Genomic DNA, 22,661 nt, shown 5'->3' with positions numbered 1-22,661 from the left:
TTTTTTGCTTCAAAATCCAATGAAGGATATATTATTGGAGAGAGCTATAGTGTTTATAAAATATCTGTAGATCCATTTTGTTTGGGCGTAGTCTTCATGTACTTTAAAGGGCCATACATAGTACAAGAAGGCTGAAAAGGACCCAGCATCATTTACTGATGATTCCATCATCTGTACTTGTGAGGTTAACCATTTATATTTTACTTTGTCTTAGCTAGTTTTATTGGTTTCTGAAGAACCCATCTTTATGCTAACCTAGGCTATATTATATAGAATATGTATACCTGTAGGCAGGGTCTAATATGGAAGAAAAGTTAATATATCATAGTTAATTACATTCTTACCTAATGATTATGGTAGAATTCTATTTCTGAGGCTAAATATTTTTAGTTTATTTTTTAATTGGACTACAGAAATATTCCTACAAGTTTCTATGATATTTTATGTCTAAAATATTGCCGTATCCAGAACAAGTTATAATGTTTTTTTTAAAGAAACAAAATACCTTCTTGGTTTTGTCAAAAACAAAACACTGGTACTTCCCTGGTGGAAATGGATAAGAATCTGCCTGCCCGTGCAGGGGACGTGGGTTCAATCCCTGGGCTGGGAAGATTCCACATGCCTCGAGGGGCTAAGCGGTGAGCGCATGCCCTGGAGGCCACGAGCCCCAGCTGCTGAGCCCATGTGCCGCGACTGCTGACGTCTGCGTGCCCAGAGCCTGCGCTCTGCCACGAGAGAGGCCAGCACAAGGAGAAACGCGTGCGCTGCAGCTGGAGCGCTGCCCCCGCTTGCTGCAACCTGAGAGAGCCCGTGCAAAGCAACGAAAGGCCAGCACAGCCACAGTCAAAAACAAACCAGCAACCCCCCCAAAAAGCAAATGACTAATATGGCATAAACTGGAAGTGCAGTTACTTGAAAATCTGATTGAAATCTAAAGCATGTAGTGTTAAAAATCTTCAAAACCTAAAATCTCTGAAATAGACTCAAAATAAAGAATATCAAGTATATGCCTGACTCTAATGTGAGGATGTGAGGTTAGCTCTTAGTGAATTGTTATTCCACAACTTATTACCAACCATATTCTAGGCAACGTATATGAATATACAGTGAGCAGTAATATAAAACGGAATGTTTGTGCCAAATTGTTAGACTTAGAAATTTATGTGAAAGTATCCTAAAAAGTTGACAAAGATAATTCAAAAATTTGTAGCTGAGTTACTTAGTAGCCTTCAGAAAAGGGGGAAAATATTGATTTGACAGCATTCACACCTTAAAAACAAATGATTCTCTTAGAGGAAACTCTTCTTTTTGTCAGTGTTATTACTAAGACTCAAAATTAACTTCTTCCATGTGAGATCATATTGGTGTGGGACTACAGTCAGTAATATTGCTGTAATTGGTCTGCTAGTGTTTGTTTCCTTTGGCTTCACTTTTTGTAACAACTGTCAATGCAGACTGATGGCTTGTGGCCAAAGTGCACTTTAGTGTAAATGAGTCTACCTATTGCCAAAATAAAAATAAAATAGTAATAATTCTGCAATAAGTAAATAAACAAGCATAGCAGTTAATAAGTTAGATGGATGTAATACATAAAGATTGATTGCGGCTATCAGACAGATGAAAATGCTGGTAAAGTTACATGACCAAGAATACTAAATAAAACATCTCTTTCACAACATACTGATTTGAAAGGGATATCTAGCAGGTCAAGAAAATATGTGGAGGAAAAAAGTAATGCCTTAGCAGAAACTAAAATGTATCAGTATCTACATAGGGAAAATCAGCATTGAGAACAACTGAATCAGTTATTTGGAGGAAAAGGTTAAGAAACTCCTCCAATGAAAAGGAGGAGAATGAGAAGATAGAAAGAGACCTTGCTATCCCCTAAACAAAAAATTAAAACTATTCTGTCTAAATATATTGAGGAAAATTAAGTTGAACTAAAAACTGAGTGCTCAGTCTTGTCCAACTCTTTGAGACCCTATATACTGTAGTCCACCAGGCTCTTCTGTCCATGGGATTTCTCAGGCAAGAATACCAGAGTGGATTGCCATTTCTTTCTCCAGAAGATCTTCCCAACCCAAGGAATGAACCCATGTCTCTTACATTTCCTGCATTGGCAGGTGAATTCTTTACCACTGTGCCATCTTGAAAAAGAACCTACATTTCTTCAAATTTACTTATCTACCTAATGCAATTTCCATGTAATAGTCTTTGCTTGACAAAATGATTCCAAAGTTTGCCTGAAAGAATAAATGTGCACAAACATATTATAAATTCTGAGGAAGGAAAGTAAGGAAAGACCTGTATTAACAAATCTTAAGAATATATTTACTAAAGCTACAGTAATCAAAATCATGGAATAGTAGCTCTGGGAGTTACAAAGAACTGGAAGAAGGTATAAAACATACTGAACTAGATGTAATCATGTGGTATATGATGAATGTCGCATATCCAATCTGGAAGGGGCTAGTGGAATTTATGCATGTTGAGATTACTCTATAGCCATATAGTAAGCTAAATTAACATAAATTTTACTTTCCACCTTTTCCAAAATCAAACGTGAATTGAGGATTTAATTAAGGCCTTTTGAAAGCCTTTTTATTTTTTTTCTAAAGAGAAAAATAAAAGTTGACAGCTTCGGTCAATCAAAATTTTCTTTAGAAAATGGTAAAGGCTAAACTTTACGAATCAAGATAAACATAAGCATTGTAACAAAAAGCCCTTTTTTGTAAAAATAATGCAAATAACTAAAAAAGTAGTTTTAAGACTTAAAGCTTATAAATATTCAAGACCATCATACTGAAAAATGAAATAAACTTTTTTGAAATGATATTGCTCATTGTTGAAAAAGATTACAAAATTGGCTATTCTCTTTAAACATTGGTAAGATCAAATTGCCCCAAACTGTCCTAAAAGCTTCCAAATATATCTTAGTGTTGATATTTCTGCTTGTTCCCCCAATCCCACCCCCCCGCAAAGAAAGATTGAGGTTCAGTTCAGTTCAGTTCAGTCGTTCAGTCGTGTCTGACTCTTTGTGACCCCGTGAATCGCAGCACGCCAGGCCTCCCTGTCCATCACAAACTCCCAGAGTTTACGCAAACACATGTCCATCGAATCGGTGATACCATCCAACTATCTCATCCTCTGTCGTCCCCTTCTCCTCCTGCCCCCAATCCCTCCCAGCATCAGGGTCTTTTCAAATGAGTCAACTCTTTGCATGAGGTGGCCAAATTATTGGAGTTTCAACTTCAGCATCAATCCTTCCAATGAACACCCAGGACTGATCTCCTTCAGGATGGACTGGTTGGATCTCCTTGCAGTCCAGGGCACTCTCAAGAGTCTTCTCTAACACCATAGTTCAAAAGCATCAATTCTTTGGTGCTCAGCTTTCTTCACAGTCTCACATCCATACATGACCACTGGAAAAACCATAGCCTTGATTAGACGGATCTTTGTTGGCAAAGTATTGTCTCTGGTTTTTAATATGCTATCTAGGTTGGTCATAACTTTCCTTCCAAGGAGTAAGCGTCTTTTAATTTCATGACTGCAGTCACCATCTGCAGTGATTTTGGAGCCCAAAAAAATAAAGTGTGACAGTTTCCACTGTTTCCCATCCATTTCCCATGAAGTGGTGGGACCAGATGCCATGATCTTAGTTTTCTGAATGTTGAGCTTTAAGCCAACTTTTTCACTCTCCTCTTTCAGGGCTAATATACAGATCTGATTTCATTACAGTAGAAATACATGCTTTATATCATTCCTTTCTTCTACATTTTAAATTTTGAGTTCAGTAAAAATGAGTCCCTTCACCACTAGACATTTAAGAATAAATCCACCTTGCAAAGGTAACCTTTGTTGGTTAAGTTTTTGTGGCTTTAATGATTCTAGGTGAAATGATGGCACTCATGAAGTATTTATATACATGCTTTCTTCTGTTTTCCTGTTCAAATATAACTTGTCTATTCTCAACTTTCACTTGAAACTTGAGCCAGAATTGATTTATATATAACTTTTTGTCCATACATCAATTTAGTGCATAGTGCAGTGATTTTTTTTAACTCAGTCTTAGTTCAACCTATGTTTTCTCTTAATATGGAATAAGGATAGTTTAGTTCTGTGGGAGACCTCCATGACCACTCTTTGCTTTTCAGTCTAGATGATAAAAATCTATCATTCTAAATTCTATTCCTAACACTAATAGGAACTTTGACCAATTCCTTCTTATTTGCCCAAGGAAACCCAAGTTCTAGAGGAATATAGCACATCACCTCTTGTTTTATTCCTATGACATTACTCTTATTTAATCCCCACCACTAATATTCTCAAATTATGTCATGTGGTTACCAGTTTTCCAACATCCTTGGGTTATCCAAGGCCTATATTCCTCCAATTTCTTTCATTCAAGCATTGTGTGCCCCTCTCTTTCCTAGAGCTCTCCAATTTTTTCCTTTTATGGTATTAGTCACAATCTAATAATATACTGATTTGCAAGCTTCCAATTGAAAAAATCTTAAACAGGGTGTAGTTTAACATGCTTATGATAGGTAGCAATTGATATATTGCTACCTATAATTCGAGCCCAGCACTTGAACTTCTCTGTTTATAGACTTAGTTGTTTATTTGTCAGAGCCCATACCAGATGAAGGGGCCATTTTTTCTCACGTGTAATGTTGTTTTCCATATTTAGGTAGGATGTGGTCTTTTCCTGCCTCTTAATGTATCCATAGGGATATGCAGGTGTATATTCAGTGTATAGGTATCTGCAGGTGTAGATACATTCACTGTATCAAATTTCCTCCTTCCTCCTCAACCTACATTATTCTAATTTCTGACTATAAAATGGGTCTAAAACTACTCTGACCTTCCTAAATCCAATGTCGCCCTTTGTAGTTGGATTCCCAAGGAGTTTATATGTGATATAAGAGAGAAGAATATTTCTTTATTAAAAATAATCTTTTGAAGAAGGAGATGGCAACCCACTCCAACATCCTTCCCTGAAAAAATCCCATGGACAGAGGAGCCAGGCAGGCAACAGTCCATGGGGTCGCAGAGAGTTGGACACAACTGAATGACTCAGCAAAAATAATCTTTAAGGGAGGAGAAAGCAGAAAAGGAAAGAGGCAGGCTTTGAGCAAGGAAGTGGTCACAGAGAGAGTTTAAACCTTGGTCTAAATCTTGAAGGCTCTCGGACAAAATCGTATGATAGGATTTTTCTTAAAACAAGGGGGTGGCATTCTATAACCCATGTGTGCATGCTAAGTCGCTTCAGTCATGTCTAATTCTTTGTGACCCAATGGACTGTAGCCCACCAGGCTCCTCTGTCCATGGGATTTTCCAGGCAAGAATACTGGAGTGGGTTGCCATTTCCTCCTCTAGGGGATCTTCCCAACCGAGGCATTGAGTTCATATCTCTTATGTCTACCTTCATTGGCAGGCAGGTTCTTTACCACCAGTGCCACCTGAGAAGCCCCTTTGTAACCTGTGTCGATGCCCTGTTCAGGTAACTGTGGATCTGCTTTGGTCTGCTAGCAGCATCTACGAGACACTCTTTCCAAGAATGATCTTTTTTGAATCCTTGACAGTATTTGACAGTATTTGAAATGCTCTGTTGTCATATTCTGTTAAACTCAACTATGGCATTTCTACTAGCTTTTCTTCTGCTTCTCTAGCCACACATCCACATTGCTAAATTCCTAGTCCTCTATCTATTCTTAAATATGTGTAGATATCCATTTTAAGTTATATTTTCATGTCATTATGCTCTGTATCAATTACCTCATCCAATTTCATGAGCACAACTACCGCGTTTGAATGTATCTGTTCTCCCTTACGCCCTTTAGATCTGAATAGTCAGTGTCACATTTTAAATTTCCTTTGAGAGGCCTCAAAGCCAATATACCAGGAATGGTGTATCTCTTTTTGTCTAGCACCTAATTCAATTTGACATATAATAGGTGCTCAATGAATATTTACTGAGTTAATGAATAACAGTCAGCTCTTTTATTCCAAACAGTCATCACTCTCTTTCCTGAGTCAGGAAGAAAATACATCACACAATGATAGAAATATTAAATACAAATCAAAGTGAATATGCAATAACGAAGCTTATTTTTTTAAAAATCGTTGATAACCAATGATAATTGAATTTTATTGTTATAAGCTAATAAAATTGAGTTTGAAGTGTGTCATGATAATATTAGTGAATGTCAAATTAGCATGGCATTTCTGGAGTGGCATTTGAAGTATTTTATAATTGTTGCTATACCTTGAAAAACTTGTGATTGTTATGTTGTTGTAGTTATATAAAGTATCCAATAGATGGTACTGTAAAATGCCTAATGTTTAAAGTGGTATTGCAGGTAGAGAGTTTAAGCAAACAGAAATTCTGGGAGAATTAAGATGTTTTCCCCTGGATATTAAATTATATTTAAAATCGGATTTTTAAGAATATAGCTTAAGTAGCACAATAGTTCATGTGAAATATTATAAATATTTTCTTAATTCTCAGAAAATTCATGTATACTACAAGATGCAATTTTTAAATTATTTGTATTATATTAGATTTTTTTGGTTCTTTTTGTGGTGATTACTATTAGTACCTGTGCTATTTTAGTTAATGCTATTCAAATCACAGCATTTTCAGTAAGCAACCATAGCTGCATGTCTGTTAACTGAAGTTCTAAAAAAACTTTTATGTTCAAAATAAAACAAACTAGTATGCGATAATCTCCTTGCTTAGCAAGAGTGAGTCCATATTTCTTTCAGTTTTGGATTTTCCTGAGACCAATCTAGTATCTGAATAAAGCATTATATCATTTTGTAAATATAACATGCATTGAGAACATTTACAAATATATAATTTATGAAGTTGAAATTTCTTACAAAAAGTAAGCTATAATTGTCAATATTGACAGATTGGTTGGAGGCATGTATGAAAAAGAGCAATTTGTAGATGGCTTAGTTTATCTTAGAACTCATTCAGAATTTCCATTACAAATTTCCTCTGTATATTTATTTGTGAGTATGAATACCAAATTTTGACTACCAGAATAAAGTTTTATTAAACCTACTTCTAAAGCTAAAAATGTCTGAGGAATTATGTAGTATAGAAGGTTTAAAATTTTCTGTTTATCTTAAATATACAGAGATGCTGCATAGCTTTAAAATTTTTTGCTGCTGTTTATGATACTGCTCTTGAATAATGCTGAGTATTCCTTTGTGTGATGGTTATTTATCTTTTAATTTATTCAGTAAAATTTTATTGTATATGACATTATGCCAGGTATTAAACTAAGATAAATAGCTTTTAGGAAGAATGATTTTATGTGAATCAGCAGCTTCTTATGGGCTATGCCTCCTATGTCCTGTGGCTTCTTTATGCATTTACTATTTTTTCCATATTTTGTATAATCAGAACATGTGGTGTGATATTATATGTACTCCTACATGAAATATATCCTTAGGTACCCAGGAATCTTCTACTTAAAGGAAATATACAATTGAAGTAGCTTGATCCAGCATGAGTAATTGAGGATATCTTCTCTACTAAAAGAAAATAGTGCTTTTCCAACCATTATCTCCTAAGTCAGATTAGAATAAATAGATGAGACTTAAATAAAAAGGTATGAGATGAACATCTAATTGCCTGAATACTTCAAGTTAAAAATAACTTTTTTCTGCCCAACATGTTCCATGTGATGATAAATTTATGGATTCATCAGGGAATAATGGGGCCTGTGGCATTTTATCCAGATTCTTTAAGATGTGTGTATGCATTTTGTACTATTCTCTTTTCAGAAATAATGGCACACACTGACTCATTTACTCAGATTTCCTAACATGCTGGATGTATGTAACATCATGGCAATGTTCCTACATGAGCTAAATGGGATTAAATATAAACTGCATGCAGAGCTCAAATGATAGTCTCTTAATAGATATCAGATACTTTTTATCGCTGCCCTCTTTTATTTCAGTAACATTTTAATTAATTCACACTGATTGAATAAATGTACATTGAGACTTGTTTCCTAATGAGGGCGCATTTAGAGGAAAGGTTTTGCATCATTCTGATATCCTGTGGGTAATTATATTCTAATTATATGGTCGGGGGAAAAGAGTCTATAACTCAGTACTGATATTGTTCATTGGACCCAATTAATTACATGCACATAATGAAAGTTCATGATAAGGTTGACTGGCAGTCAATGTAAAATTCTAGCTCAACTGAATCTAAGCCAAATGTGAATACAGAATTGGACTTTAACCTGGTTAGAAAATGCTTTGGTGTGAGATCAGTGGGTATTTAGAGGGGCAAAAGATGAAAGCAAATTTCATTATAACTTATTTGTTTCTTAATTCAAGGTCTTTTCCAAGATTTATGGAAAGGAAAATGTAGCAGCCTAATGCTTTAATTCTAAATATTATTATCAATATTATTTCATTACCTTGAGAGATTTTTCTGTATTTTAGAAAGTGAGTCACTGAAGATACAATGAATGGTACATTTCTAGAACAGGTTCATATATTTGTTGAGAGAAAAAAATCGGCATAGCAGGAAGAATTACTCATTTTATGGATGTAAATTCAGCAGATATTAATCTACTGTATTAGGGTGCTTTATTATTTCAAACCACCATATTTCATTCAGACTCTTGTCCCCCACTTTCAAAGGATAATTATATATGAAGTGAAAGTGTCAGTCGCTCAGTCGTGTCCGACTCCTAGCGACCCCATGGACTGCAGCCTACCAGGTTCCTCCGTCCATGGGATTTTCCAGGCAAGAGTACTGGAGTGGGTTGCCATTGCCTATATATACATGCCCATAAATAGGTAACTTTTAATTATCTATTTATAAAGTAAGAGTTGTAAAGAACAGTCTGAAAAATAACCAATAAGTCAGTTATGTTTCATTTTGGAATGCATTTTGGCAATGTTTAAATCTGATATTTAGAATTTTGTAATATTTCAAGCAAAAGTCTAAGGACATGGTCTAAGTATTGGTTCTCATCCTTTCTTTATTCAATTTCATTGTTTCCTTTGCTCAGATTTTGGAAGAGACAGCCTCCAAGACTGAGGAGGCTAGCTTCTTCCAGCCCTCTTGTCCTCTAAGCCTCTTCGCTCACCCTCTCCTTTTTGTTCATTGCTTTCTGGCTTTGATCACTTCTCCCCACCCCCCCAGCCCCTTTCTTTCTTTCTCTCTTCTAATAGTCCTCACATAGATATTTTCATTAAAAGACAAATCTGCCCAGTCTCATCCCCTTATTAGCAACAAAAGTGTTTTCTGATGAGGAAAATACAGTCAGTCCTTTCTTGATGAGCCCTAAGCAGGCAGTGGAAACGTTTGGATTATACGGTTCATAAAACAGTTAACATTAATTGGGAACTTATTTGCCAGACATCCTTTTAATTCTGAAGGTAGATATAATGATGATATTCCCTCTACATTTGAGGAAAGTGAAGCTTAGAGAGAAGAAGGGATATACTAAGTTCACACAGCATGCAAGTGTTAGGAGCAATCCCTGCCTTATCCTGAATCCCATGTTGTAAACATATCTTTTATTTTTATGCTACCATCCTCCAAAACTGGTGAGGTATGAAATAAATTTGCGGCATCTAGACCTTCAAAAAAGGAATGAGAAATGCTGAAGAAAAGTACTGAAGTAAAGTAGAGGGGAAGAGGAATGAAAAGAGAATAATAGATCAGAGAGTAGGCAAGCGGTGTAAGTAGTCTTTGTGAAGTTATATTTATTGTGAATCACAGCCAGAAAGAAATTGAAAACACTCCCTTCACTGTACTGGCTTCTGATAATTTTATGAGACCAAACCAAATAGGATAATATCTCTAATGGCTTTATTTCATTAGGTAATCAGGGAGGCAAGATGATAACATTATTCTTGTTGATAGTTTTTATATATGGATAGTGATGTTTGAAATGATTTTGATATCACCATTAAACATAATTTTAATATTTATATTGAAAACATTTGGCACCACTTATGTTTCCAGTTGTCCATTTTACCAGGTGTATGCATTCCCAGATGGTTCAGTGTGCTTTCTTTCTGGACACAGACACGAATATTGAGTGAGCTGTGTAGGAGGGAGCCCTTATCTTCAGTATCTCCTGAACAAAACTCTGCAAATACACAGAAACAATCACATCAACAAAAGGAAGAATAGAACATCTTTGTGAGTGATTATAAGAGAAGTGAAATCATCTCAGTTAAAAATATGTTTATCTTTAAATTTATGTTGATGCAAGCTTCAAAATTTTGCTCTAGTGATAAGTGGTTAGGCTAAGAACACTGGATAAGAGTACAGTATGTGTATTTTCTAAAAAAACCAATTTTTTATTGAAGTATAGTCAATTTACAACAGTATTTCAGTTTGTGGTATACAACAAGGTGATTCAGTTTTATATATATATATTCAATCATGTATATACATATTCATTATTTGTAATGAATATATATATATTCAGTCATATATATGTTCATTATATATGATGAATATACATATTATTTTTCATATACTTTCCCATTATCATTTATTATAGGATACAACAGGATCTTATTGTTTATCTGTTCTATATATAAGAGTTTGCACCTGCTAATCCCAAACTCTGAATCCATCCCTCCTTCTCACATATTAATCAGATATGTCAAGGGCCTGGGGAGAAGAGAAACAATTCATGTTTCTTCTAACTGAAACACTTGCCATACATTGAAATAACCTTTGGTTAAAGATGTTAATAAACAACAGAAGTATAAAAATCATTTTTGATCCATTTCCTTTAAAAATTTGTATTGTGTTCAGATTTGTGAGTGTACATACTTAAGAATGTGCAAAATCATAAAAGGTTAAATAAATTATGACACTTCAATGCAAAACATAAAATTCCTAGAAACATATTTGGTTTCTATACCTAGAGATGTACTCAAGATATATATATGTATATATATTTATTTATTTATTTATCATGTGTGAGGAAGGAATAATTTACCCTCTTAGGGATAAGCAGTGCATCATTTTACAAAGACCATTTTTCTTTGCCCAAAACTGCTTTCCTTTTTTAATGTCAGAAATATCCATTATGTATAAGGAAAACAAGCTTTTTAAACTAGTTTTATTTGGCCACTTTAGGTTTATCATGGCATTGAAAGTTTTTGTATTAAACTAATCCATACTGACATCCAAACCTGTTCTCTCAGTCTGAACAGGGAAACATTGTGGTTTCTAACTGCTTGACTGTGTTTGTCAACATTTAAATTAATTTTGTTTCCAAATCACTGAAAAAATAGAGATGTGGCTATAAAACAAAAGCTTTGAACAAAAGTTCTTGTTAAGTCTGCTTTTGTTTTAATAAATGATGCCTGCACAGGGAAGCAATGTGTTTGAATTCTCTCACTAACTTTATTTCTTGGCTAGTCATCTAAACTTTTTGATTCTGTTTTCCAATTTGGAAAATGGGATATCTTGTTTTACCTGGAGGATTAAATGATACCATAAGCATATTCAAAAATGTATGAATATTCTTATATTGGTATAAGGTAGTAATATAATTAATAATTATTTATAACTAATTACACATTTTAATAAGTAAATACATTTAATGATATAATTCTGTTAATTTGGCATTCTCTTAAAATAACTATGACCCTTTTAATGTTAGTACTATACTATGATTATATTTTAAACATTGTCAAACTTCTGATATCTCCACCAAAGATTTATTTCTTTGTCTTATGACAATTTGAATTAAATTGTCAATTTAAAATGATTACATGTTAGAAAATATGAAGACAAGAGATATCTCAATACTTAAGAATAATAAGATTTTTTAAAATTCTTAATATTAAGTTAAACCTAATAAGTGCCCTGAAGGCAGATGTATCTTTTAAACTAATTATCTGTTCTTTGTATTCTGTTTAATATTAAAATGGTACTGATTAAATAAAATCAATCACATTCCTCTGTAGTCACACCTCACATTTGCTTAAATAAAACAATACACAGCTCTTGTATTAATTCTGATTAAAAATACATTACATTTAGAATTACACACTCAAGATAATTTTTAAAAAACTGAAACATTTACTCTGCTCACCCTTCATATTTAAAAATTATATACAGAGATGCAAAAAAGAAGTATGCAATTTCTGAATTTGTTTTGTGTCAAGTTGCTTCTTTTTATTTTTCCCAGATGCCATGTTTTCTTACTGTAACTCAGGATTAGGCTACTGATAAGCAAGTTAATTTAATGTATACTCTTTGCCTACATATCTTGATTGAAAATGAGCCTATGTATATGTTGTTTTCATCACCTTTATTCTTGGAGTGAATTTCTAGTGTTGCTGTCAGATGGCTGAGCATTGATGGTGAAATTCTCGGAGCTGGTTGCTTTCTCTCTTATGTCTTTATTACTTCTAGTTCCCACTGAGCTCTTAATTTCTCTTGATCCTGTTATTTATCAGCTGCTTTCCCATTTTCTGGGAAATAGTGACAAAATTTTTACTATTTCCTTACTTTCTTCCTCTCTACTACCTCTCTGCCAACTTTATTCTCTCTCTGTAGATACTCACATCCCCCCTACTCTTGAGAAAGATGAAGCTTACAAACATAAGTATCTGTAAATAACAGATTCTCTACGAAAGTGGTAGGAAAATGGCAGCCAGGCTTCAATTTCATCCCATTGTGTTTTCATGGGGGATACCTTAAAATGGGATTTTTCTTATCCAACTTGGCACAGTCTTTGCCTTTTGTGGCATTGGGCCCATTTGTATTATCTTGTTGGTCCCTGTAGACTTTTGCATTCCAAACCCCTGTGAGTACAATCTCAGAGCTCTTTTTTTCACCATTTGACACTCCCTCAAAATGAATAGTGGCTTAGAGAATTCTCCAGGCCAGAATACTGCAGTGGGTAGCCATTCCCTTCTCCAGGGGATTTTCCCAACCCGGGGATACGACCCAGGTCTCCTGCATGGCAGGCGGGTTCTTTACCAGCTGAGCCACCAGAGAAGCCTGCACCGTGCCCCACTCCCCTCGCAACCCCCCTCCAAAAGCGGTCTGGTAAAGAGTCTGCCTGCAATGCAGGAGACCCCAGTTCAGTTCGTGGGTCTAGAAGATCCTCTGGAGAAGGGATAGGCTACCCACTCCAGAATTCTTAGGATTCCCTGTGGTGGCTCAGTTGGTAAAGAATCTGCATGCAATGCAGGAGACCTGGGTTGGATCCATGGGTGGAGAAGGTCCCCTGGAGAAGACAACAGCCACCCACTCCAGTATTCTGGCCTGGAGAATTCCACTGACTATATAGTCCTTGAGGTTGCAAAGAGTCAGACACAACTGAGTGACTTTCGCTTTCTTTCTTTTCACTTTCAAAATGAATAGATTTGGAAAAGACTAATAGCTTTTATATAAGCTTCCACCTCATCTGAAAAAATTTTTTGAAGAACTTCCTTTTATTTTTTATTTTCAAATAGTCCCTCTGTGTCTCTCTGCTTCTTTCTCCCAGTAACCTGGATGCATACCTGTGTTTTTTTAACTTTGAAAAGACTCAACTCATTGAGTCTCCATGAAAATAGTGCTCATTACTGCCTCCCACGCACATCATGCTGTCTCCATTCAAATTTTTAGAATTGTCATGTTTTCATTGAGTATTTCATTGTGTATATATATATACACATATTTTATTTCACTATAGATTTTTGCAGTCTTTCAGGTTTTAGAGGATATAGTAAGAAGGTAAAAAGAGAGATCAATTTTTTCTGCAAATTTCATTACAAGTATTCTCAAACACAATACATATGAATCCAGTATATTCCCAAGCTTGTATGAATTATCAGTCATTCTTATGATGAGATATATATATATATATATAAAATGATTGAATTTTCAATCATTCTTATATATGTATATATGGTTATATGTATGCATGTGTATATATTTTATAAACATACACACACTAATATATAATTTATTAAGTTGGACCCTTTGGAAGTAAATTGCACCTAGTATGACACCATATCCCTAAATATTTCAGCAGGAAAGTTCTAAGATAAGAACAACATTTATAATATTATTATGAAAATATTAGCTATTCCATAAAATCAGTAATAATTCTTTCTATGCCAATAATTATCTAAAAATGACTTACATAGATTATTTTATCTCTTTGTTGGTGGTGCTGGGGTGGACAGGAGCTATTTGAAGTTCTTGCACTGCACTTGGCTGTTATTCTGAACCATTTGATAACTATAGTTTTTTCACTTGGCTCTCCATTGCACGTGCAGTGAGCATAGACACTTCACAAGATAGAAGGCATACGAGATTCATGCCCTTCTTGTTGTTCAATCTCTCAGTCATGTCCGACTCTTTGTGACCCTGAGGACAGCAGCATGCCAGACTTCCCTGTCCTTCACCATCTCCTGGAGTTTGTTCAAATTCATATCCTTTGAGTTGGTGATGACATCCAACCATCTCATCCTCTCTTGTCTCCTCCTCCTGTCTTCAGACTTTCCTAGCATCAGGCTCTTTTCCAGTGAGTCAGTTCTTCACATCAGGTGGCCAAAGTATTGGAGCTTCAGCTTCAGCATCAGTCCTTCTAATGAAGTCAGGGTTGATTTCCTTTGGGATTGACTGGTTTGATCTCCTTGCTTTCCAAGGGCCTCTCAAGAGTCTTCTCCAGCAGCACAGCTTGAAGGCATCAGTTCTTTAGTGCTCAGTCTTTTTACTATCTGGCTCTCACATCAATACATGATTACTGGAAAAACCGTAGCTTTGACTATATGGACCTTTGTAGGCAAAGTAATGTCTGAGCTTTTTAATACCTTGCCTAGGTTTGTCATTGCTTTTCTTCCAAGGAGCAAGCGTTTTTTAATTTCATGGCTGCAGTCACCATCCACTGCGATTCTGGAACCCAAGAAAATAAAAGTCTGGCACTGTTTCCATTGTCTCCCCATCTATTTGCCATGAAGTGATGGGACCAAATGCCATGATCCTTGTTGAATGTTGAATTTTAAGCCAGCTTTTTTCACTAACCTATTTCACCTTCATTAAGAGGCTCTTTAATTCCTCTTTGCTTTCTGCTGTAAGGGTAGTGTCGTCTGCATATCCGAATTTATCGATATTTTCCCTGCTCTTGTTTCCAGCTTGTGCTTCATCCTGCCCGGCATTTCACATGATGTACTCTGCATATATGTTAAATAAGCATGCTGACAATATACAGCCTTTATGTACTCCTTTCTCAATTTGGAACCAGTCTGTTGTTCCATGTCTGGTTCTAACTCTTGATTTTGACCTGCATAGAGGTTTCTCAGGAGGCAGGTATGATGGTCTGGTATTCCCATCTCTTGAAATATTTTCCACAGTTTCTTGTAGTCTACACAGTCATAGGCTTTAACGTGGTCAATGAAGGAGAAGTAGATATTTTTCTGGAATTCTCTAGCCGTTTTTATGATCCAGTGGATGTTGGCAAATTGATCTCTGGTTCCTCTGCCTTTTCTCAATCCACATTGTACATCTGAAAGTTCTCAGTTCACATACTGTTGAAGCCTAGCTTAAGGATTTTGAGCATTGCTTTGCTAGCATGTAAAATGAGTGCAATTGTGTAGTAGTTTGAATATTCCTTGGTATTGCCCTTCTTTGGGATTGGGATGAAAACAACTTTTCTAATCCTGTGGCCACTGCTGAGTTTTCCATACTTGCTAGCATGTTGAGTGCTGCATTTAACAGCATCATCTTTTAGGATTTGAAATAGTTAAGCTGGAATTCCATCACCTCCACTAGCACTGTAGGATTTCTGGCTCTACTTGAGTGATCACACCATCGTTGTTATCTGGGTCATTAAGATCTTTTTTGTACAATTCTTCTGTGTATTCTTGCCATGTCTTCTTAATCTCTTCTGCTTCTGTTAGGCCCATACTGTTTCTGTCCTTTACTGTGCCATCTTTGCAGGAAATGTTCCCTTGGGATCTCTAATTTTCTTGAAGAGATCTCTAGTCTTTCCCATTGTATTGTTTTCCTCTATTTCTTTGCATTGTTCACTTAGGAACACTTTATCTCTCCTTGCTATTCTTTGGAACTCTGCATTCAGATGGGTGTATCTTTCCTTTTCTCATTTGCCTTTCACTTCTCTTCTTTTCTCAGCTATTTGCAAGGCCTCCTCAGACAACATTTTGCCTTTTGCATTTATTTTTGTTGGGGATGGTTTTGATTACCACCTCCTTTGCAGTGTTACAAGCCTCCATTCATACTTCTTCAGGCACTCTGTCTATCACATCTAATCCCTTGAATCTATTTGTCACTTCCACTGTTTAATAGTAAGGGATTTGATTTAGGTCATAACTGAATGACCTAGCGGTTTTCCCTAACTTCTTCAATTTAAGTCTGAATTTTGCACTAAGGAGTTCATAATCTGAGCCACAGTCAGCTCCCAGTCTAGTTTTTGCTGACTGTACAGAGCTTGTCCATCTTGCCTGCAAAGAATATCATCAATCTGATTTTGATATTGACCATCTGGTGATGTCCATATGTAGTGACTGCTGGTTAAGCATCTTTATTTGATTTCTTGAGAGTCCCTGGAGACACTCTCAGGACAATGCCATAGAACAGGATAAGCCACTTAATCTGGATGTAAGTAGATCACACATTTGTATATTGTAATAAAGGTAGCAGAACTACATCTGTGTCTTTAAATGTTTATTTAGATCTAAACTTCAACCAAGAAGTAAGAAAGGTAGAAGGCTGACAAAATGCTCTGAGCTGGCCCAAACAGAAGCTAACACACACAATTTCCCTACCTCCAATTGTCCTGGGTTAACGTTATGTTGACTGACTTGGACTCAGAAGTCAAGCATATTACTAACGCCAGAATCTTTCAATAAAAGTTCTATCCAACCTGTTGTCAATCCATCTGAGAAACAGCAGCAGTGGTCCCCAGAGGCTTCTCCTGTTAATGGGATAGTTGTCCCAAGTTCATCTTCCCAGACTCCATGACTTTTTTTGATGAAAATCTGTTGCTATAGTATTTTATATTTATACTCTGGAAATATATTCTAGTCTTGTATTGTTGTTGTTATTGTTGTTCAGTCGCTAAGTCATGTCCAACTGTTTGCAACCCCATGGACTGCAGCACACCAGGTCTCCCCGTCCCTCCCAGAGTTCTCCCAAGTTCATGTCCATTGAACTGGTGATGCTCTCCAATCATCTCATCCTCTGCTGCCCTCATCTCCTTTTGCCTTCAGTCTTTCCCAGAATTGGGGTCTTTTCTATTGAGTCGACTCCCCAGATCAGGTGGCCAAATTATTGGAGCTTCAACTTCAGCATCAGTCTTTCCAATGAATATTCAGGGTTGATTTCCCTTAGGATTGACTGGTTTAATCTCCTGGCTGTCCAAGGGACTCTTAAGGGTCTTCTCCAACACCACTATTTGAAAGCATCCATTCTTCGGCACTTAGCCTTCTTATGGTCTGGGTCTTACTTCCATGCATGACTACTGGAAATACCATTGCTTTGACTATATGGACGTTTGTCGGCAAAGTGGTCTTTGCTTTTTAATATGCCATAGGTTTGTCATAGCCTTCCTTCCAAGAAGCAAGCATTTTCTAATTTCATGGATGCAGTCAGTGTCCACAGTGATTTTGGAGCCCAAGAAGAGAAAATCTGTCACTGCTTCCATCTTTTCCCCTTCTATTTGCCATGAAATGATGTCCCATGATCTTTTTTTAATGTTGAATTTATTCCAGCTTTTTCACTGTCTTCCTTCACAGTATAAAAAGGCAAAAAGAGTTTTATTCATGAACACTAATTTCCTCTAGGGCTGTCTTACACTTGTTTTGTTCTGCTCTTAGATGTATTGGATCCTTCTAGTCCCTCTCTGTACAAGTAGCCACGAACCTCTCATGCAGGAATTTATTCTTCTGGGTTTTGCTTCCTTTCTGGTGTTCTAGTCGGTAAGGGAGTAAACGAATATCTGAACTCTCAGCTCTTTCATTTTCATTTTGGGAGTTCTCCTCACATGGCTTGGTACAGGAGAAGAAACTCAAAGATTCTGAGTGTTCTCTTCTTTCTAGAGACACACGATGTCTAAGAACTAGCTTCCTATCAACCTTTCCTACTCCCGCCAGAACCAAAGAAAATATTTATCTAGTATGATGAATGTAATTTATCACCTATTCTTCCAGATTTGTGTTTTATGGTATAAAGCCCCATAGGACACAGCCTTTTGGAATTTGGTAAATGAATCTCTGTTTCTTGCCAGAAAAAAACAAAACCAAACAAACAAACAAAAGAAAAACAACTTTCCTCATGTGGCTCAGAAAAGGAAGGGTAGTGGGTAATTAGAGAATACACTGCCAAAAAGATTGGTTTCAGTGTATTTAACTTAATCTTTTAATAATTATTCTCAAGTAAAATTTTCTACTTATTTCATTATATTTTGAATTACTGCTATTAATGTAATATATACTTTTTATTTCCAGAATATCACAAATTAATTCAACTCCATAAGCTGTATCTACATCAAAAAGAAGATGAGTGTTTTTGAGATAGGATTGAGAGTTGGGCTGGAAAGTGAAATAGTGGGCTGGGTAAATGGGCAAGTTAAAAAGTTAGTAAGAATGGTTTATGAATGATAATGGAACTTGGAGATGAGGTCTCATTCCAAAATATGAGTGTAATATATCACTGTTATTATTGAGAGGTCTATGAAATTGACCAAATATTAGTATACTAAGTATATGAAATTGTATTTTAAATAAGTAACTCTATAACATGATCTCTTCTGCTTTAGAATGATCTTTGTTTCATGAAGAGATCTTTGTTTATTAAAGAAAGTAAGAAGAAAAATTATGACAAATAAATGCATTTGTAATGTACTCAAATTATTTCACAGGTGTATAGTGATATAATAATTTTCATTGGTATTTGCTTTTAATATGACTTTTTTTCAGCTTTAATATGAACTTCTCTTTTTCAGCAGACTCTGCCCACTTCAGGAGTTTCAGTCCCTGAGGTGCGTAAGCAAAAAAGGTTTTCACACTTACAATTATAGGTCATTATCCATCCTGTATTGTTATAAAGACCATTTTGGGCTGTGAGAGTGACATACTAATGTTAATTTATATGTTTTATTTTGTCTCATATTCTTATATTTGGAATTGGGATCTTTGCATTAATATTTACATGTTGGGATAGACTTGAAGCCTTTACCATCTACCTTCGTGACAGGCATTAGGGAAATAAGAAGTTATGTGGCACAGAATAAGCAGGGTAAAATAACAGTGACTTTGCAGAGTTTTTACCAGTGTATAAGAATAGCGTTATTCCTATTTGTCACATTTAAACTTTGCAGAAAATCCAAAGTTTACTAGTGTAAGCCCTTAAAATGTAGCTTGCAGTGATAGTAAATCGAGAAACTCTTGTTCACATTGAAGTGCCTATTATTTTTAAAACATTAATCACTTAACATATAACATTGCATAGGAAGTCATAAAAATACAATATAGTCACTAAATAAATGACTTTGATTTTGAAAATAAATGTAGGCATTGCCACAGCATTTATTTTCAGTAAAGTGTTAACTTTACCTTCAAATTAATGAAGTAAAGCCTCCACATTTTTCTGTGACAATACCCCATTCAGTTGCTATTATCTCTAAAGCATATGCTCAGATGGTATTTTTTCACTTAAAATTATAATTTGAATCTGCTTGGTTAGACTATATTACTCATGATATCTAAATACTATATGAGTATGATTTATTTTCAGTTCAGTTCAGTTCAGTCGCTTATTCGTGTCCAACTCTTTGCGACCCCACAGACTGCAGCATGCCAGGCCTCCCTGTCCATCACCAGCTCCCGGAGTTTACTCAAACTCATGTGCATTGAGTCGGTGGTGCCGTCCAACCATCTCATCCTCTGTCGTCCCCTTCTCCTCCTGCCCTCAGTCTTTCCCAGCATCGGGGTCTTTTCAAATGAGTCAGCTCTTCGCATGAGGTGGCCAAAGTGCTGGAGTTTCAGTTTCAACATCAGTCCTTCCAGTGAACACCCAGGACTGATCTCCTTTAGGATGGACTGGTTGGATCTCCTTGCAGTCCAAGGGACTCTCAAGAGTCTTCTCCAACACCACTTAGAAGATTACATAATTGCACAAAAATGTAATAACCTCTCTTCTCCTCTAAAATATTTTCTAGTCAGTGTAGACTGCCTCATACATTTTTAAAAATTTCATTTTATAAGTACAGACTTACTTAAAATATACTAGTAGCTATGATATGTAATGTTTCTACTGAGAGATATTAAACTATTTTGGTATTCCTTAAGTCAGCTGATACCATTATTATTATAAGTTTTCTAAAGTAGACATGTTAAATTACACACTCAGGTAAGATAGGTATTAGGAAAGCCTATTATTTATGCTAATTTTTTTAGTGTCAGAGAATTAACTTTATGGTTAAGATAATTGAGTTTATTTTTGCCCCATCATAGCTCATCAGATAATTAACTGAGATTTTAAAAATTTTCTCTTTAGACTTGTTTAGTTCTCTTTAGATTTCAAAAGCTCTCCCATATTTAGTTATATAATTTGTACACTATAAATAAAATTAATACACCAAAATTGCTGTTTTCAAAACATGAATTTTTTAATTTGTCAATGTTTTCTGCTATGAAGTTTTAAATGTCTTCCTATACTGGATATATATATATATATATATGTATATATACTGGAGCTATATTGGTTTTGTGTGTACATATATGTAAATGTATATTTATTGGCTAAACTTTTCACATGGGAGCAAGAGCTCTTCTGTGTGGATACATCTATTTTTCAGAAATGGCATATACCCTTTCTTGCATACATCATAGCCTTATTGCCCATGATGTTTCAATTATTAATTGTTTCAAAGTATAACAAAAGCATACCTTGTTTTGTGAAAAGGCATTTGTCTATTAAGAAAATACTTTTAATTGTTTAAAAGTATAAGAAAAGCTCACAAACATCTACAAATCAATTTCAGTGTAAAATAACCTCTCACTTTTTATTACTAATTCTCAAATCTTTAATAGACATTGTGTCCAGGCCAACTTGACTGTTCTTTCTACACACACACACAGACACACACACACACACACACACACACACGTATCTTGTTTTATGGTCTTTCCAAAGGATGTAAGTAATTTTTCATGGTAACACCTTATTTTATACTCAAAACTCACTGGTTTGAGTGATAATTAAATTACACAGTTCCAATTATAGGATAAATTCTACTTAGAACTTGCATAAACAGATAGGGGGCTACATAGAAATTACTAAATTAAGCTTTTAACTCAGCTGATAGAAAGAGACAATGACTATGAAAATACAAGAGAGCTACTTATAGGTTTTTAATCTTCAGTTTTCCATGGCCATCAATTATTACGGTTTATCAAGGGAATGGAGAGTGAGTGGTGTTGAGGTCTATATGCTGCTGCTGCTGCTAAGTCGCTTCAGTCGTGTCCGACTCTGTGCGACCCCATAGACGGCAGCCCACCAGGCTCCCCGTCCCTGGGATTCTCCAGGCGAGAACACTGGAGTGGGTTGCCATTTCCTTCTCCAATGTGTGAAAGTGAAAAGGGAAAGTGAAGTCGCTCAGTCGTGTCCGACTCTTAGCGACCACATGGACGGCAGCCTACCAGGCTCCTCCAGGCAAAATTACTGGAGTGGGGTGCCATTGCCTTCTCTGTGAGGTCTATATTCCCTGACCTAATTTTCTAGTGGCCCAGCCATAGCTAGTAAACAGCCCAAATGATTTTCACATGGACTTTCCCATTCCTAAATTTCATTTCTTCCAATCAGAATTTCTTGAACAGAAATCTTCTAATCTTTCATACTTAACATTCAGTATGAAATTGTGCTAGACGAGAATACGCATATCATGTGTGATGTATGAAAACCAGGGCTGTGGATCAAGGCATACATTTTACCTTCAGGCTGAGCTGGTGAATAGCACCTGCAGTATGTTAAGACTGGGATTGATCTGTCTCGTTTGTTTTCCTCTGTCGTCCTACAAAAGACTCAGATTATCACACCAAGTTATGGAGACACCCTGGGAAAACAAATAGAATACTATAAAGTAAATAAAGTGCTTCTTCACTTCTTCACTTTCACTTCACTCCATCTTTACTAAACAGCCTGAGTTTTTTTTAACTATTTTAAAAATTACTGTCATTTACTGAGTGCCTAATTTATGCTAGTATTTTATCTGCTTTTTCATCACATGAAATTTCCCATTTTATAGGTGAATTAAGGGATGGCTTAGAGAGGTAAATAACTTACTTGCCCAAGTCTTTACAGAGACAAAGCTCGAATACAACCTCCAAGCTCATATTTTTGCCTTTGTACAAAATAGTTTTTGCTTTTTGAATAAGTACTTATCTAACTAAAAAGAAATGGAAATCTTTATATCATTTGTCATAGCTATGCTTAAAACTGTATAAAATATTTCTAAAAATTCAAGACTACTTTGCTACTCAGCCGTGTTTCACTGCAACTTCTAAGGATTTCTGGTAGATTTTGAGCCTTCTCCATGATTGGAATGATTTAATATTTCTCAGCAGGAACATGTTTAAATCTTGTAATAAGGTTATGATAATTAAAGGTGCAGCTTTGCGACTGTCAT

General features: G+C 35.6%; 1 protein-coding gene across 2 annotated transcripts in view; it reads left to right on the top strand.

Moving 5' to 3' along the window:
• The window catches only part of DGKB (diacylglycerol kinase beta), an 804,553-nt gene that overhangs the window by 262,421 nt on the left and 519,471 nt on the right, over positions 1-22,661 (top strand). The window contains exon 13 of one of the 2 annotated variants that reach the window (XM_065939287.1): positions 18,978-19,013. The exons of the other annotated variant lie outside the window; for it this stretch is intronic. Within the exon in view, the coding sequence (XP_065795359.1) occupies positions 18,978-19,013 (36 nt within the window). The remainder of the gene's footprint in view (positions 1-18,977; positions 19,014-22,661) is intronic. 2 annotated transcript variants of the gene reach the window in all.

The sequence above is a fragment of the Muntiacus reevesi genome, chromosome 6 (genome assembly GCF_963930625.1).
Source record: "Muntiacus reevesi chromosome 6, mMunRee1.1, whole genome shotgun sequence".
Lineage (NCBI taxonomy): Eukaryota > Metazoa > Chordata > Mammalia > Artiodactyla > Cervidae > Muntiacus > Muntiacus reevesi.
Note: the sequence above shows the minus strand (reverse complement) of the source record. Positions and strands in the feature narration are given on the sequence as shown.